The following is a 19,473-nucleotide window of genomic DNA, read 5'->3' as shown; positions in this document are numbered from 1 at the left end:
GATTTAAAATAGAAAAATAAATTATGAACAATTACAAATATTTCAATTTATGCTGAAGTGCATCCTTAAGCATCCGGATCAGTGGTTCTCAACTGATTTTGCTTCTGGAGCCAGATTTTACATTTACAATCAGGTAAAATGATTTCATACTGTTGGCAGTCAGCAATTTATCACACAAAACACATTAGGCCAAAACTCTGTTTATGATGAAAGCATGCCAAGCATTATGTATATGTTGTCATCTGTCTTAATTGGCTAATTTCTACAAAATGACAGATGATGTTTAAATTTAATTGGATGTTTAGCTTTCGATATCAACAACAATACTGTATATGTGTAGGTGTATTACGGTTCCAGTGCTGATACTGGGGGAATAATGGCATGGCTGGAAAAGGCCCTAAAAAATTCTAACTAAAATATTCTATTGTCCTATAATACTTAAATTCTGACAATGGTCTGTGCTTTCTGGCCATTTATTCTTTTTTCTTTTTTCTTTTTTTTAAGTATTCAATAAATTAAGAAATGTATTACATAATTTTCTATAGGGTTAAAAATGTAGCATTGTTCCATGCAATCAGAACATACCTGCAAACCACCAGTTGAGAACCACAGATAAGACAAGTATCTGTGTACTGTATATAAGACAGAGTGTCTTCAAACCAGAAACATCAACATGGCCTCACATTAAAAAAAAAGAAATAAAAAAAAAAGAAGTGAATTCCTCTCATCATGCCTTGAAGACTCCTTTCATACACTTCTGGGATTTGAGCACACATGCAACTGTCTGTGCCTTTGTGTGTGTGTGTGTGTGTGTGTGTATGCGCGTGTGTGTTTGTGTGCATATTTGTGCGTGTATGTGTGTGCATATTCAATATCTCATAGGTCTGAAGACCATTGTTGGCGCTTTGATCCAGTCTGTGAAGAAGCTGTCAGATGTGATGATCCTCACCGTGTTCTGCCTCAGTGTCTTTGCCCTCATTGGTCTGCAGCTCTTCATGGGAAATCTGCGGCAAAAGTGTGTCATCTGGCCCATTAACATCACAGACATGTTCCCCGATACCAATGGCAGCAATGCATTCGACTGGGACGCCTACGTCATGAATGAGAGTGAGCTTCTGTTTAGTTTGTCATACACAAATTACAAAAAATGGTTAGGGATGCACAGTGTATTGGTTTCAGCCAATAGTAGATTACTTTTACAATCATCCAACACTAATAATTTAATAACTCTGCTAAATGTATTTTATTTTTTGGCAAATCACAAAAATGAATATCCATGTGCATTATACTGTTGGGATGCCTATGTTCACTTTTAGCATTTAAAACGATTGATTTTAGTTTTTAGTGTTTTCATTTTTTAATTTATAAAAAAAGTAGTATATAATTTTAATTTCAGCCATTTATCTCTTTTCTGCCTTAACAGTATTGGCCAAGATTTTATTGTCTTGATCAAAAATACGAAATGGTTTAGTTAATTGATTCTACATCTCTGTTTGTCATTAGAAAATTTCTACTTCCTGCCAGACCAGTTGGATGGTCTTCTATGTGGAAACAGCTCTGATTCAGGGTGAGTGTTTAGTTCCAAACATGGTTCCAAAACTTTAAATCATACAACATAGACATTTAGAAAACATAAACTACACTTCTTTATTAAAAAAGACAAAACACGAAGAAGCTGCAGTTGGAGGCAGATGCCTTTGTGCATTCATATGTTTAAATAACATCAAGAATAGCAGAAGTAATTCACTGAGACAAACGTTGTATGCTAATCCATAGAATGGTCATTATGGGTTGTGTGCACTTTTTTGCCTCAGTCGCTGTCCTGAAGGCTACACATGCATGAAGGCTGGTCGCAATCCAAATTATGGCTACACCAGCTTTGACAGTTTTGGCTGGGCTTTCCTGGCTCTCTTCCGCCTCATGACGCAGGACTTTTGGGAGAACTTGTACATGCTGGTAAGGGCGTAGTCTTTTTTTCACCCCGAATATCTTAATTTAACTACTAACCAAATGATTATTTCCTAAAACAAATGTTATACATTTTATCTTCATAGAAAAATCTACTTTGAAAACAAAGATAAATTTTGCTTTTGCAACTTTACACAATTAAACAGTCAGTTGAATTTAAATATTTGCATTTAGCATTGTAAATTAAATAAACTCAGGGCTTGAGTTATTCTCATGCCTTTTACACTTGTTACTACATTTGTAAACAACAGGAAACAATGTATGATTATTAATTACGAGGATGGGTTTCTCTGAATCCAGTTTAATATGCTTTGTTAACCTTACCTTTAATTCGTGCATGGAGGAGGAGTGTTATGCCACAATATTTATGCTACGACAGCCCTCGTTCTGCAGGATGTCCCCAAACATACTGAACCCTCTGGGATCAGAAGCAGTAATGGACAGCTAGAAGACTAAATGGTAGAATGCTAAATAAATCCTGAGCTCTAGTTCATTCTTCAATAACTTCAAGCATAGGTATCTAAACCCAAGTCTTTCATCTCAGCTTCCCTAAAATCTGTGATAAACTCACCTATCTTGGCTGTAGTGAGGCTGATGTTATTTCATTCAGAATCTTCCCCATACTAATTAAAATCTAAAATCTTTGGAGCTTTTTACATTTACATATTGTTGTTGGAACCAGTCAGAAAGAGAAAGTTATAGGTGCTGTAGGGTGGCTCTATATATATATATATAGATATAGATATATATGTATATAGATATAGATATATAGATATAGATATATATAGATATATGAACTGATTGTTATACCCCCGTATTTAGCTATTGAATGCATTTTATTCCTAGAAGACACGTAATTGCAGTTCTTTTAAAGCTGATGAGAAGAAATGTCACTCCTCATAAGTTAGGCTTAGTATTTTCTCATTATTTTGTCAGGCAAAACAACCGTACTGCTAAAAACCATGAAATTACTGGTTATATTTCTGTTCTTCTCTTTTTAATTTTCTCACTCCAAACAATCTGTCTTTCTGTTTGTGCACCAGCATGTCAGGGTGCCAGTAGCTGCCTTAAGCCAGTCTGTGTAAGAGTATGTATGCATGAATGTATGTGTTTATGTATGTGTATTTGCATTCTATGCACAAGTAGGTCAAATATTCTCAGAATAATTAACTGACATTTGAATTTTCCAGAGAGTTCTCTTCAACATGTATGTAAGTGAAATAGCACAGCCAAAATCCCTGGATATTATGTTTATGAGTGTTTAGAAATTTGTCAGTGTGTATATGTGTGTAAAAAAACAAACCATTTTTATAGTGATGTATGAATGCTCTCGAATTTAAGATGCTTCTGATCTGTCCTTCATCCACAGACCCTGAGAGCAGCGGGGAAGACCTACATGATTTTCTTTGTGCTGGTAATCTTTGTTGGCTCGTTCTACCTTGTGAATCTGATCCTGGCTGTGGTAGCCATGGCATATGAGGAACAGAACCAGGCCACTATGGAAGAGGCGGAGCAGAAGGAGGCGGAGTTTAAAGCCATGCTGGAAGCGCTGAGGAAACATCAGGATGACGTGCAGGTCTGGCACTGTTTCAATGCCGATAATAAGGGTCCTCTTTGTTTAATTTCCAATGTGTTCTAGTATAATGTTTGCCTGGTATATTGGTTGTTTTGCATTTAGTTATTCACTTGTGATCAAGTCTGATTTTTAATTGTGGGCATTTTTGTGACTGTTGGAATCTAAAATAATTTAGATCAGTGAACGATTGAAACATTTTGTGATGGCAGGCTAATGCTATGGCAACGTCGGCGGGGACGGTGTCTGAGGACGTGGTGGAGGATGATGGTGAAGGAGGAGGGAACTTGTCCTGCAGCTCATCTGAGATGTCTAAACTCAGTTCCAAGAGTGCCAAAGAGCGACGCAACCGCAAGAAGAAGTGGCGGCAGAAAGAGCAGGAGAAGGAGAAAGGGGACAGTGAAAAGTTTGTCAAATCCGAATCGGATGATGGAAGCAGGAGGAGCAGATTCCGGTTCCCTGACAACCGTTTAGGGCGTAGGAGTTCTATAATGAACCAGGTAAAGAATGGCATCTGTGTATCATCAATTTTGTTAATGTGGCTTTCTATGAATAGAGTACAAAATATGCTCTTAAAAAAAATTTTTTTCCTTTTTTTTTAACAAATGGTGTGTGAAGAAAACAGCATGCAAAAATAACATTCAACAAAATATTATATAAGCTGCTTATTATTTATTTTATGACTAATACATTTTATTAAATGTATGTATCCTGGACATCCATAATTTTATATATGGCATAAATGATGTGTAATTAATATAAAAAATTACATAAACATCAACATTAAATGGGTAATTATTAATAAAATGTATAGAAATACAATTACATAAAGATTTATCATAAATGAAAGGAAAATATTTGCTTCGTCATTTTTTTCTTAAAATAACTTATTTTGTTATTGTTAATTGCTAAGCTTCATAAATGCAGAAATAAAAAAATAAATTAAAATTTCTTGCAATGTTGTAGAAAAAGACCAAATTAATTTACCACTACTGTGTCATTTTCTTTTTCAAATAGGAAGAAAATATGAATTTTTGTAATAAATTCCTTTATTTAAAAAAATAAAAATGTTTAACTTTGGACAAGACCTGTCAAGACCTTAGAGGTTGGACAAGCCATAAATCACCATCTTGTACCATTTTGCTTTTCAAAAATAATGGAAAAAGTACCTAATGTCTGTGCCTAATGTTAAACATTCCACTGTGTGAGCAAGTGTGTAAAACCAAAGAAGTCAACAGTTCCACTTTTTATTTTAAGGTGCCCTTGTTACATTGTAATTATACAAATAAGTACTGAGTAATATTAATTAACCACATGTACTTGATATATAATTAGGTATTGGTTTAGGGTTAGTTGCTTGTAATTATACAAAATTTACTGTTGTTATTATAGTACGTGTAAAATGTATAACAGAAACACTGTAAAATGAAGTGTTACCAAGTCAACATTTTACCATTTTCACTCTGTTTTCCTTGCCTCTAGTCTCTTCTCAGTATCCCAGGCTCACCATTCCCTTCAAGACGCAACAGTAAGAGCAGCATCTTCAGCCGCTGTAAGGACGGAGGCTCAGAGAACGAGTTTGCAGATGATGAGCACAGCACGGTTGAGGAGTACGACGAGAGGCGCGACTCATTCTTAAGCCCGCAACGTCGCAACAGCTACACGGGTTACTACGGCAAGCGCAACAGCACTGTGGATTGCAATGGAGTGGTCTCTCTCATCGGGCCGGGGCCTGGCGGACGCCTACTGCCTGAGGTGATAATAGATAAGGCAGCCACTGATGACAGCGTAAGGAAGTCTAAGAGTAGATCAGTCTAGGCATGGGCATCATCTATCTCTAAACCTTGGCTCTCTCTCTCTGTTTGGCTCTTTCTCTTTCTGATGCATTTGTGTAATGGTTATTTTGACTTTGCTCTAAAATAAGCTCTCTTTCAGTTGAGGACTGCCCTCAAAGCCTGTGTGATATGCTGCCCTTTAATGCTAGTTTGAAATTAGTGAACAAGCTGCTAACTATAGATCGACCTCACTGTATGAATGCTAAGATTCAGGTGTTTCTACACTACTGTTAAAAAGTTTTGGGTTGGTAAGATTTTTTTATTGTTTTTGAAAGGCTGATCAAAACTACAGTAAAACAGTAATATTACAGCAATTACAATGTAACTGTTTATTTAATTTAGTTTATTTATTACAATCTAAAATAACTTATTTATTTTAATATATTTAAAAATGTAATTTATCCCTGTGATGGCAAAACTTAAAGGGTTAGTTCAGCCAAAAATTGTATTTCTGTCATCATTTACTCAGTGGTTCAACCTTAATGTTATGAAGAGACGAGAATACTTTTTGTGCGCAAAAAAAAAGAAAATAATGACTTTAGTCAACATGACTAGTTCACATGAGCACCATGACGTATGCGTGTGATGCTGACGCAGGAGCTGGCCAATACTGAGCCTGCGTTCTGATGTAGAACCCGGAAGCGTTGCGCTGTGTTTACACAACACTGCCGGACACTAATGCATTTATTTGAAATAGAAATCTTTTGCAACATTATTGTCTTTACTGTCCCTTTTGATCAACTGAATCCATCCTTGCTGATTTATATTATTAATTTATTTTAAAAATGTTACTGAGCCCAAACTTTATAATGGTAATAAACTTTTTAGTAGTCATGTTCATTTTTTGGGGAATCAGTATTCATATCATCATCTTATTATACATTCACTCCCACTCTCATTTCATTTTAAGTTTTTAATGTGTTCTTTTTAACGTACATGTTAAAAAATTACTTTGTAATTATATTTTGGTTTACATTCATGTAAAGGCGAATTAACCATGAAATGATTCCACCGCTTACACCCTCCAGCCTTCAATTCTCTTTTCATATTTTCTCTTCATCTACATAGTTTTTCTTCCTTTTTTTGTGTTGTATAATTTTTCTATAGTGTTTCTTCATTATAATTTTTTTGATGATCAGTACTGTTGCATCTATACTGAAGTATTGTAGTTAGCATGGTAGTCTGCTAGCTTAATGAATCTTAAAGAGCTCTGGTTTACCTTTAGATCTTCAATGCTTCATGAGGTTAATGGATCATGATGTTTATTCTTTTCCTCTCTTGAATTCTTTGTCTGAATGCATGCAGATGCATGCTGACTGGATCTCCTAAAAGATGGAGATGCAGGGGCTTCAGATGAGGGAAGGAAGAGAGCGGAGGACAATGGCTGATTTATAATGTGATGAACTTGAATAAGTTACTAATTCATAGCCTTTCCAGCATTCTGGATATTTTAAGCCCAATTTATAAAACATATACTTGACTATTTCAAATGCCCAAAAGATTGCAAATACGTCCTGATGTTTAATATTTGAGCAATTTGATAACATGTAGCATGTTAATAACGTGCTTATGTTTCGTACAAACACTAATGACAAATGTATCTCTGCCCTACCTTCTCTCCTGTGAGAGTCCAGCATGTTTCCGCTTTAATGCATTCAAATGAAAATGGTTCCTATGGACAAAATGTGTCAATTGTGAAAAATGTCAAACCATTCTCTAACTAGCTCTGTGATGAAGATGTTTCTTCTAGCCACTAGCTGCACTATAATGTTGTGATGGGTCTGTTTACCCTCATTGTTTTCCTCCTGACAGCCAAATTCTGATCTTGAAATCAAGAAGAAACTCTCAGGCTCTCTAATGGCTTCCATAGAGCAGCTTAACACATCTTTTGGGCGCAAGGAACGAGCCAACAGTGTGATGAGTGCGTTAACCAACACATTGGTTGAGGGTATGTTCACATCTTGTAACCTAAGGAATGTCTTGCTTTTTTTTAAACAGAAGGAATTTCATGGTTATCATGGTTTCCATAATTGTATTCTTTACTTCCAGAACTGGAAGAGTCTCAGAGGAATTGTCCACCATGCTGGTACAAATTCGCCAACACATTTCTTATCTGGGAGTGTGGCCCCGTTTGGATGAGGATTAAAGAGATTGTGAACCTGATTGTGATGGACCCTTTTGTGGACTTGGCTATCACCATTTGTATTGTGCTGAATACTCTTTTTATGGCCATGGAGCATTACCCTATGACGCCGCAATTTGAGCATGTTCTGAGTGTCGGAAACCTGGTGAGGATTCTACATAAACCCTCTAGAAATTCTTTCCCCCGCCCTTTTTTTCCTGAGAGTCTTTAAATTAAAATATGAAGAATTCTTTCATCGCTTAGTGAAATGGTCCCCCTCCCCCATGGCTTATATTTTTGGAATCTCTGTAGGGATGTTGTTGGAACACTCAAAGCCATTTTTATGCCTGGCGTAAAGACAGTGCTAAGCTATTGGCTGAGTGTGGTGGTGCAGAGCCAGCATAAATATTTCATGTAGCCTAATCAATGAGCGGCTCTAAAATGGTGGTGGTTTCACAGTTCTGGAGCTCAAACCTGGTAGAGAAGAGCAGATTATCTTTTCCCACTCATGAATCATTGAACCAAATTGCTTTTTATATTACGTAGCCAAGTGATGGCGAAACTGTTAGGGCTCATATATTCTCACTGTCAGTGCGGTGCCGTACACTGACCACAAATCATTATTTCCAAAGTCATGTGACCTGCTTAATGGAGTAAATCATATGCATGCCTCTTATAGTGAGGCCTCTCTCAATGTAATTTCAGCTGTGCTGACATGGTGAAATAATGATGCAAGTATTTAAACTGGTTCAGTACACCTGTGTTCGCTCTGTTGTCATGGTAGCAGGGGGTGTACTGGAATGGAGCAGGTCGTGGCTGTGCAGGCGGCAGCGTGAGTCACGTTCGCTGGCTGTGCAGACACATGGCAGGCCTCCTGGAGTCAAGGTCACCTTGTACCCTCCCCCAGATCACCCGCCTGCAGGGTGATTAACTGTACCCGTCACCCTTGACAGCAGGATGATCTGTTTGACACTTTGAACGCCACAGAGTCTAGTGTTGATTTGTCAGGACATTATTGTGAATGTGTAGGCCAGGATTGGGCACTGCTAGGTGTCATGCAATGTCAGGAAAGAGCTTGTGTGTAATAAAGTGCCTTTTGCTAAGTTGGTTGATATCATATTGCTTTTATAAATTAGTCTGGCATGTGAAATTAACAAAATGAGATTAAATAAGTCTCAAAGTAGTCTTTTTATCAGCAGTCCGCCTAAATTTTATTTTTTTCTTTGTAGGTGTTTACTGGTATCTTCACTGCCGAAATGTTTGCCAAACTGGTTGCAATGGACCCATACTACTACTTCCAAGAGGGCTGGAATATATTCGATGGCTTCATTGTGAGCTTGAGTTTGATGGAGTTGGGCTTGGCCGATGTGGAAGGTCTTTCTGTGCTGAGATCCTTCCGATTGGTAAACCTTTTTATTGCTTCAGAATTTCAATGTATTAATAATGTAATGCTTGTTAATTATGTGAATCTGGTAACAAATTATTTGACATGAAATGGATATTCACCCTATTTTGTAGTTGCATCTTATTATGAGTGATTCATCCATGCATATGTTTCTTTTTTTTGACCATATAATTTTTAATCAAGATTTCTTAACTCGATCTTCCAGTGAAACATCAGACTTCTCTCTGGTGATGTATGCCATTTAATCGACTTAAACCCCGCCCCCTTTTTTACAGTTAAATAAAGCTCACATTCAGATCTGCCTCTACCCAATCAACAACTGATGTAGAGAACCAAGTCGCTGTCCTATATATATTGTTTTTTATTTTTCAATAATTAATTTCACTCGGATGTAAATCACAACGCTGAAGAAATTATCTTTTGCTACTTACATGATGTTGCAGCTTTCCTGCTCAACTCATTGACCTAGAGGAATTGCTTAAAGTGTGGTCACCCACATTGTATGCCTGTATAGACAGTATGTCAGTTATAACTTTTCCATCATTTTATTATCATTTGATGAATTACTACTTCAATTCCCAATAAAAACAGTATAAACACATCTCTCTTAAATAAAATTCTGTTGAGCACCTTCTTTATGCGGGCGGCAATAGAACAACGTTAATTGCATCAGGCAGATAGTGAGTATAATAAGTCTAATTTACACAGAAAGGAGGTGTGTTTGAACTGAAAAGAATGACAGTTATTTAATTTAAATACAGAGCAACATTCGTTCAATGCATTCAGCGTCTGGTTAAACTGGATTGTGGGTGGTTAGTGAATAAGACATAATGAATAAGTGCCGTAAATTTGCTCTTTGTTTTCAACAGCACACATTCAAAGACAAATATTGAATGCTCATGGTATTTTAATCCTCCTTTTTGTCACTTACTACAGCTGAGAGTGTTTAAGCTGGCTAAATCATGGCCCACCCTCAACATGCTGATAAAGATCATTGGTAACTCAGTCGGAGCTTTGGGGAACCTGACCCTGGTGTTGGCCATCATCGTCTTCATCTTCGCCGTGGTGGGCATGCAGCTGTTTGGGAAGAGCTACAAGGACTGTGTGTGTAAGATCTCTCAGGATTGTGAGCTTCCCCGCTGGCACATGAATGACTTCTTTCACTCTTTCCTAATTGTGTTCCGGGTGTTATGTGGAGAGTGGATCGAGACCATGTGGGACTGTATGGAGGTGGCTGGACAAGCCATGTGTCTCATTGTCTTCATGATGGTCATGGTCATAGGGAATTTGGTGGTAAGTGTGCTTTGATGCAGAAAATGCATTTTTGTTGTGAAATCTAAGCTGAGTTGTACTTATATGGCGATAAACATACAAAATCTGTTTCATAACTTAGTGTGGCAGCATCCTATCCATCTTCATAACTCATAACTGATCATGGAAATGTTATTCATTTGCAAGCATTTCAATAGAGTTGAATGTTACGGTGTTACACGCTAATATAATATATGTGTATATTATGAAATATGTATTTTATTTTAATTATATAAAATATATGGAATGAAATTATATACATGAAAAAGTTCTTAATATAATCTTTTTTTCATCCCAATATATGTATTTTGTCTGTATGTGTGTGTGTGTGTGTATATGTATATATATATAATTATATTTTATTATCCATTTAATATTATAATATTATTTTATTAATATTATGAAAATAAAATAATAAACGATGTTTGTATTATATTTTTTAAATAAAATGTATATAAAATACATTTCAGATGCTTCAATATATAAATGATGCATACACTGCTACAAAGGCAGCTGTTTAGGTTTTGAACTGAAATATTAGTTTGAGACTACTTTTTTTATACTACTTTTCTCTCACGCTGATCAGGTCTTGAATCTGTTCCTTGCCTTGCTGCTGAGCTCGTTCAGCGCAGACAACTTGGCAGCTTCTGATGACGATGGTGAGATGAACAACCTGCAGATTGCAGTTATCCGCATTAAGAAGGGAATTGCCTGGGGGAAGATCAAAGTTCGAGAACTGGTCAACATCATCCTCAGGAGGAAGGTCACTGATGAGGCCAAGCCGCTAGATGACATGTACGACCGGAAGCTAAACTGCATCGCCAATCACACGGGCGTGGACATCAGTCGTGACATGGATTATCAGAAAAATGGCAATGGAACCACCAGTGGTATCGGCAGTAGTGTGGGCAAGTACATGATTGATGATGACCACATGTCCTTCATCCACAACCCCAATCTGACGGTATGTGTGCCTATCGCTGTGGGCGAGTCTGACTTTGAGAATCTCAACACTGAAGATTTCAGCAGCGAGTCTGAGGCAGAGGGCAGCAAAGAAGTGAGTATGCAAAGGAGCTGATGCTGTGATGCTTTCAGGGTTTTCCCTAGATGCTAGTGGGTGAAATGTAATTCCTGTGGTTATTGATTTGGTCTCAGGAGTAAATGCTCAGTGATTCTAAATGGAGGTATTTGCAAATTTTTGCAGTAAAGTGTGGTATATTGTTTCAAAATGATGTTCAAATGTAGGTAGGCCATTAAGAACACTGTATTGTGAAACATGAATACAGACTCTTGTTGTTTCATTCTTAAAGTTAAGTGTATCATTTCTAGGCGTTTACAAACACTTCTTGTCTTCCATTGGTCAAACACTCATGTTATTGATTGCTCTGTTTGTTTGAGCATCCTGACCAAGATTGGCTTAATTTTTTTAATTGTGCCAGAGACCAACAACAAAATTATTTTTTGCAGTATTTTTGCTTTGCTCTTTAATTTTTTTTTTTTTTTTAACACTTGTTGTGACCTCTGTCTTTTCTCGATGAGTTGGATGACATCAGCTCATCAGAGGGCAGCACCATAGATATTAAACCAGAGGTAGAGGAAGCGGTGGTGGTGGAGGCGGTAGAGGAATATGTTGACCCAGAAGCTTGCTGGACCGAAGGTAAAATGGCTCATGCATTTTTTTATTTCTCTGTTTGCAAATTTGTACTTAAAAAAAAAATATATATATATATATATATAGAAAGTGTAAAGAATTGTGAGAACAAATATAATGTGTGCAATTTTTGCAGCTTGTGTGGCCCGATACAAGTGTTGTGATGTGCCCATCACGGAGGGCTGGGGTAAGAATTGGTGGCTCCTCCGGAAGACCTGCTATCTCATTGTGGAGCACAACTGGTTTGAAACCCTCATCATCTTTATGATCCTCCTCAGCAGTGGAGCTTTGGTGAGAATGTACACAAACACTACTTTCTTAAAAGGATCATGTGCACAAGTATTTTGTTTTGCAATGAATTACTTGAGTAGAAAAATACAGCTTAAAGGCCTTGTACAGTGCATCCGGAAAGTATTCATAGCGCTTACTTATTCCACATTTTATTTATGTTACAGCCTTATTCCAAAATGGATTAAATGTATTATTTTCGTCAAAATTCTACAAACAATACCCCATAATGACAACATGAAAAAAGTTTGTTTGAAATCTTTGCAAATTTATAAAAAAAAAAAAAAAAAGCGAAAAAAGAAAAAAAAGCACATGTACTGTACTGTACATAAGTATTCACAGCCTTTGCTCAATACTTTGTTCTTGGAAAAATATTGCATGATTTACTGTAGTTGACTGTACTTGACAATAAATTAAAAAAATTAAATACCTGTAGCAACTTATTTGCACTATATTTTGGATTCTGTTTGGATTCTATCTGACCACTGCATTAATGTCCAGTTGAGGTTAATGTGAAGTTCAAGCAGGCATTGTAGAGACCTGGCGCCAGAGCTGGGTGATGTGATTAATGGACTGTACTATTCATCCAATTGGATCTATTTCTGGCACTGGAAATGTTCCTGTCTTTAGCACAGCTAATGTTGCCAAAAAAGGAATGTAATAGAATCAACGACCTTTCCTTATACTGATGCATTTTGAAAGCTGACTCTAACCTGTGTTTTTAACTGAATTATTGCAAAGAAGTAGCCTTCTGTTCAGTTGTTTTCCCAGATATTGTTGTGCATATTATTATTATTATTATTATTATTATTATTATTAAAATTGTGTTATTGTTTTTTTATTTTTTATTTGTATTACCTTTCAACTGAAGTATTACTTAATTCTCTTCTTTTAAGAGATTAGATTTTCATTAGATTTTAGTTTTTTATTTGAAATGAATTCCACTGAGAGGTATTGTGAGCAGTTGATAGTACTTGTGGTGTTAATGCATCCATGTGTTATGTGGTGCAGGCTTTTGAGGATGTGTACATTGAACAGAGGAAGACTATTCGTATCATTCTGGAGTATGCTGACAAGGTCTTTACCTACATCTTCATATTGGAGATGTTGTTAAAGTGGGTAGCCTACGGTTTTGTCAAGTACTTCACCAACGCTTGGTGCTGGCTGGACTTCTTCATTGTTGACGTAAGTCTACTACTTCAATCGTGCTATGTTTGTTGTCTGTTTACTAAATGCCTTTAACATACACATCTTGTTGATGGGTCCCATCCTGCCAAAAGCAAAATCTGACTAGTGGTAAATTGAGTCAAAACTGGAACAGCAAAATGCAGTACCAAGCAGAAAATATTCATTTCTAATATAAAGCTCTGTGGAGCGAGATTTTGCAACAGTGCACTATGGGTGGGGCCACGACGTGTGACGTGAAACACAATATGGATGCTTTGGACAACATAAAAAAAATTAGAAGGGATTATTTTAATTTTTTTTTTGAACATGGGAGAGATGAGAGATTTGTTGTCACTCTGTGTTGAGGCTAGTTTAAAAGGTGTTAGAAAGTGGTTGGGAGCTAGTAGAAGTTAACGATTAAAAACTCTGATTGATGAGCTGTATGATTCTCATTTCCGTTAATGAATTTGCAGTCTGACTGTAAAATGTGTAATACTAATGAAAAGTGTAATTTAAGTATATTACCATAGAAAAGCAGAAATGAAAGAAGGAAGGAATTAAAGTCCCGCCTTTCAGTTAAAATATTGCCTTTTTGTCAGTGTTCTTTTTTTTTTTTACATGCACACTAACTGAACCAGACAGAAAATACTTTACATGATTTTAGCTGACATGATTTTCGTTTTTATTTAACTTGAGAATTTAATTGCCTATTTAAAATGTTTTAAAAGGTTTTGACAAAAAACTTTGGACATTTCTGTCTTTTCCCATTTAAGTAGATAGGAGCTATATGTCTTTTACCTACATCAAAAATGATCTGCAGTGGGCGTTACCTGTATATGGTCGTCGAGTGACCTGGCTTGTCTTAAAGGGACTTTAGGAGCTTTGTTTAAACTGATAAAATAAATTCTGTGGCATTTCAAACAGTATAAACTCTGCATATTCATAGACCTCACAATAACGTTTGCCAGTCACAGCAAGCTAAGTTTAAAAGATGGCTTAAAAATAGCTGAACACTGGTGTAGTACTTTCTTTGAGCTGTCAGTTTAAAATAAAATGGTGTAGCAGGGGAGATGAAAAGACAAATATCTGCACACTGTCCTGTTTCTATACACATGTGTTATATGGTTAAAAAAACCACACAAAAACAGGATGTTTATTTTTCAACAAGATGTGAATGTTTTGGGCTAAGAACAGTCAAATATGGTATTTTATATGAAGAGTGAAGCTGTTATGCAGGGGTGAAGCTAGAAGAATAACGGTGTGCTTATCTTGAATATAACTGCTTATGTAATATTTATTCTTTGTATCTAAATCGTGTTATTTCTTAAGATTACATCACCTCTTTAAGATCTATCACCCATGCATAGCCATGCAAAAATGCTAGATCTCTGTGTGACCCTGAGATGCTTAAATATCTGCCATCAAGAATGATAAAACTGGCTTTAAAAATAACCAGTACTGTGCAAATATTTATACTTTTTTGTCTTCCCCCTTGTATGCAATCAATAGTGAGTTCCTTTTGTAAAAATAACAGAGGCCATATCCCTCCTTGTATGGTTTAAGTGTTTGAATGGAAACGACTAGCCAGAATCAGTCTATCAATAACACAGATTATTGATCTATGATATTCAAGCAGTTCTCATTCTAAATTAACCTGGTTTCCAATTCTTGTACATATGTGTATGATGTCTATATTGTGTGAACAATAAGATATGTGTGGCCTCTGACTGGTTTCATTTTCTACCCTGCCCTTATTGTGGGAGACTCACCAAGTGTAACTTGCATTTTAGAGTCTGTTATAAGCTAGGAGTGCAATCAGTTATTCCATAAACACAGAATATTTTACATAACAAATGACTGATGTTAATTTAATTTAAATTAACATCAGTTAATTTAAATTATGAATCAAAGTATTTGATTGAAACATTTTAAGCTGTTTATGTGACTAAAATGCTCACACTTGGACTCCATACTAAGGGATTCAGAGGAATGTGATGTGGATGTGCTTTTCTCATGATATGTGGAGGACATGTTACAATTGCAGTGACGATGTCAAGATACAAATTGATTGAATGTGTGTTCTGACCTTGTTCCTGAACTAACCACATTTTAGCAGAACTCGTACAAGCTCCAAAAAGCTTGATTGTGGAAATCTGTTGTTTAGCACTATATGAAAAGAAATTTAGTCATTAACAAATAATTAAATATTAAATATTTATTTATTAATATATATTTACACACACACAGTCTGGTCCTTAAATCATAGCTGATGCTGCATTTCATTCTAACTCGGAAAGTCTGAATTTCCTACTAGGAAATAATAATAATCATCATATTATAATTTTTCAAAACGTTTTGGCTATTAGCTAGCTAGGCTAGTCTAACATTGTACTATCTAGCTTTAATAACATGATCAGTGGGCAAAATGACCAAAATCTTATAAGCAAACCACAAAAAACTAATATATAGCCTAATATAGCCCATGTACAAAAAGATCTCAAGTAATTATTTAAGTAATGAAGTAAACAGCCAGTAATGAAATGAGAACAAAGAAACAAATGACAATAGTACAAATAAATACAACATGAAGATAAATATACATTGTTTTTTCCCTGTTGTTGTTTAACATTTACAACACAGACAGCAGTGGCTATATTAGGTTGCTGTTACTTTAAGACTTACAGTAATGCTCGGATCCAATACTGACACGTGTCCCAAACTGTTTGTTCACTTAAAGGTAGGGTAGGCAATTTCGGAGAGGCTAGCAATTGCAAGCGAGCTTTGAAAACATTAGATCCCACCCTCACTTCAGAGCTCTCTCTCCAAATTACAACATTACAATAAAAATGAACATAAACAACTTACAGAGCTCGGACCTGAGCTACCACCTGACTGCTGCAGATTCATTTCGGCATTGATAGTGCTGGCAGAGAAATGCATAAATCCAAGTCTGAGGATGTGAACAGCTCTGGGTAAAATGTCACGGGTTACCATCTTATAATTACGGTTACGACATGGCATGAACACAGCATAAGCTCGTTGTTTTGGTTCTGGAGGAATTGTAAAAGGCGGCTGCTGCTCGGTGACTGTCTACAACTCTGCATAGCCTTACGGAGCACACTGATGACGTGTGATGGCTGCGCGAACAGGTGCGTGGAGGTATAGAAATACATAGGCTGACACGCAGGTAGGACCGAATGGATTGATTGGACGAAATTTTTTTGTTCCTGAGACTTCCACTGAAGATATATGATAATGTTTTAATGTTTAGATCACTTCTATTATTGATTGCTATCAGGATGTGAAGAGAGTTTTTTCATAAAAAACAAAAAATTGCTTACCCTACCTTTAAGACGGACATTTTGGCGTAATTATGTGTGTAGCTGACCATTCAAGCGCAATAAGCCTACAAAGAGAACACAATTTGGTACACGCGTGCTGACAGGCGGCAAGCGCACCCACAGAAATGTGAATTAAATTTTCTTTTTGTGGTGTGCTGCGCTTTTTATAACTCTGTTTAATACCAACAAGCATTTCATACTTTTATTTGGTCATTCGTCCATGTTTCTTACTCACTTTGCATGGCCATTGGAACTTATGTGAGACAGCAGGTGAGAAAAGTTTGCTTTCGCTGTTTCACTGACATCATGTGCGCGACATCTGTATCCTAAACTCAATTAGATAATTATATAATTATCTACGATATCGTGAAAAACTGGAGGGACGATGTAGTGTTCCTGTAGTTCAAATGTATTTCTTGAATGCAAGTTGCTTTTGATAAAACATCTAACAAAGGCATTAATGGATCTTAATACTGTATGTCTTGCACATCTTCTGAGCATTGGGACAGTGCATTGTTTTTTTGTTCTGAAATCTTAAGATATCAAGTAGGAAAATCCCACATCTGACTTAAAATGGAATGCAGCATAACACATAATCTGACCATCCAGCAATTGGCTAAGGATTCATCCCGCTGCTAAAAAGAAAAAACACAAACTCAAGTTTGTGAGTTTGCTCTTACTACAGTACATACCTTCCCTCTGTCCAATAAGCCCTATTCCTCAGTCCTAATCGAGGCTGATGGAAGCTATAGTCCTCCGTGACTATTTCTGGGTTTCTGGACTGACACTTGTGCTAGTTGGGAAGAACTCCTTATCCCAAAGATGGATCAAAAGTTCATTCCTCCCTTCCCCACTCACACCTGCTCTTCCCTTCCTTGAGGTAGTGCTGAGATGTGTTGATGTTGAGGACATGCAGCAGACGGTGAGTTGTCCTCCCGACCAGTCAATGCTCTGTTCCTCCACTGTTCTTTGCTTTTATGGGTGTGATGCTCAGAGGGCTTTCACACGGGGCCGGCATCATATCTAGCATGTGTTTGTGTTGTGTGTTTATGTATATTTATATACTGTGTATATGTGCCATTATTTCTCATAGTCTGTGTCATACTATATATCTGTGCCATCAACCATTGATTGCTCATATTTCTAGTTTTTTTTTTTTATGTTAAGGGAGTGTGTGAGTTCTAATTCATTCCAAAAATATATCTATTATTTGAATATAATGCTTTATTAACTTAATTTTATTAGGGGAAAATTCACTTAATAACTGATCACGTAATGGTATGAGTGACAAACATCAGCCATTTTTGATTATGTTTTGAATCTATTCCGTTTCAGTTGATATTTTTTTTTTTCCTGTCTTCATTTGGTCACAGCCACACATCTCATTGACCTTGCCTTGCAGAGCGAGAGTGCCGGCAGATGAAGAAAGCTTACACTGAGGGGCCATCTCAGCCGGTTCAGGGGGCCCCGGGGCCCTCCATAAAGGGGCGCTTGTGGGTTCCGACTGAGGCTAAAGGTGACAATTACCCCCAAAGATCACATGATCTGTAGATGAAGGAGAAAGCTTTATTGCACAGAATCTCCAGTAAAGGACTGATTTTGTGAAGTTGCAGTATCTAGCATAAAACGAGAAACTCTTGAGAAAATCTGTATTTTTTTTATTTTTAAATATGTGAAACAAAAAACTAGTTTATTTTAATTTATGCCATTAAATCAATAAAAATTTTCAGGATAATTTAACAGCGGATTTATTTATTGTTTAGAGATTATTGATGCAAACCGTACCCTTGTGGGTCAAACCTATTGAAGACTGCCAGTTCTTGGCTTGTGGTTTCTAAAACGTCCGCTAGAGTGGTTTCTTCAGTGAAGGAACATGATATCATCATGCCATTGAGAATAAAGCTTTCACCTTTAATAGAATCCCCTCTGTGAGTTGGTTAGCTTTCGATGTTGTGGACTTTTGCTGTGTTTTTACCAAGTCTTCGTCAGTGGTTGGTTGGAGGTGTGCAGGTCTGTTTGTATTCCTTTTCATAGGGGTGCTCAAGCCTGGTGTCCCAATGCCACTGCCTATCCATTGAGATTTTTGGTTCTGAACAATAACAAGCTTTTTTGACATTATTTGTGCCAGTCCTTTTCATTGACACCTTTGACTCATGAAAAATAATCAGTATGTTTCTTTGGAGAGTCATTTTGACCGATATGACCTTTCTGCCCTTTGCGTTCACGTACGTTTTATCCTTTCTGCTAGCATGGAGGGCGTTTACCTTTCCACAATGGATGGCATTTTTAGATTCACCAGGGCTTGAGTTCCCGCAGAGTGATTTTTGTCCTTTGAGTGCTGTCTAATGTCCATTTACTATCTGCGATCCCCTGATCTCCCCCTCCACTGTCACGTTACTGTGTCAATGTGATGCTCTTTAAACAGTAAAATCAATGTAACTTGCAATTTGGCATACATGTACATGTTTACCTGTATTCTTTCTCACAGGTTCCATTAGTTTGTCTGTCTTAAAGTAAATGGGATTTAATGCCTCAGCCAAGAGCCACATGGAGAGACTATGTTAGAAGGGCAAGGGTAAGGTTCTTGCAGTATGTTGGGTTGATTTCTTTTTAATGCATATGCAGGGGTCACCTCTATCTTCTCAACCCCCACGTCCCCAAGGTCTCCTAACGTACTTCATCAGCCTTGTGTTTTTCGCTTCTCTGTCTTCTTGTGTTGGAGTCTTATGCTTCTCTCTCTCTCTGTCTCTTTCTTTCAACCACAAGTTTCTCCACAGGTGTAAGGAAGCTCACAAGGGTTGGTGACTTCCCA

The 19,473-nt window shown here is 36.9% G+C and overlaps 1 protein-coding gene across 6 annotated transcripts in view; it reads left to right on the top strand.

Moving 5' to 3' along the window:
• scn8aa (sodium channel, voltage gated, type VIII, alpha subunit a) overlaps positions 1–19,473 on the top strand; it is a 54,104-nt gene that overhangs the window by 21,598 nt on the left and 13,033 nt on the right. For 3 of the 6 annotated variants that reach the window (XM_084099789.1, XM_084099788.1, XM_084099787.1), the window contains 14 exons: positions 883–1,107; positions 1,504–1,567; positions 1,815–1,956; positions 3,338–3,544; positions 3,754–4,041; positions 5,024–5,296; positions 7,189–7,324; positions 7,426–7,664; positions 8,728–8,901; positions 9,840–10,196; positions 10,801–11,271; positions 11,754–11,871; positions 12,002–12,156; positions 13,165–13,338. In XM_084099789.1, coding sequence (XP_083955915.1) covers positions 883–1,107; positions 1,504–1,567; positions 1,815–1,956; positions 3,338–3,544; positions 3,754–4,041; positions 5,024–5,296; positions 7,189–7,324; positions 7,426–7,664; positions 8,728–8,901; positions 9,840–10,196; positions 10,801–11,271; positions 11,754–11,871; positions 12,002–12,156; positions 13,165–13,338 — 3,023 coding nt within the window. Of the gene's footprint in view, positions 1–882; positions 1,108–1,503; positions 1,568–1,814; positions 1,957–3,337; positions 3,545–3,753; positions 4,042–5,023; positions 5,330–7,188; positions 7,325–7,425; positions 7,665–8,727; positions 8,902–9,839; positions 10,197–10,800; positions 11,273–11,753; positions 11,872–12,001; positions 12,157–13,164; positions 13,339–19,473 lie in introns of all 6 variants that reach the window. The other 3 variants (XM_084099785.1, XM_084099784.1, XM_084099786.1) reach the window with 2 other exon arrangements.

The sequence above is a fragment of the Abramis brama genome (genome assembly GCF_963993115.1).
Source record: "Abramis brama genome assembly, chromosome: 22".
NCBI classification, from domain to species: domain Eukaryota; kingdom Metazoa; phylum Chordata; class Actinopteri; order Cypriniformes; family Leuciscidae; genus Abramis; species Abramis brama.
Note: the sequence above shows the minus strand (reverse complement) of the source record. Positions and strands in the feature narration are given on the sequence as shown.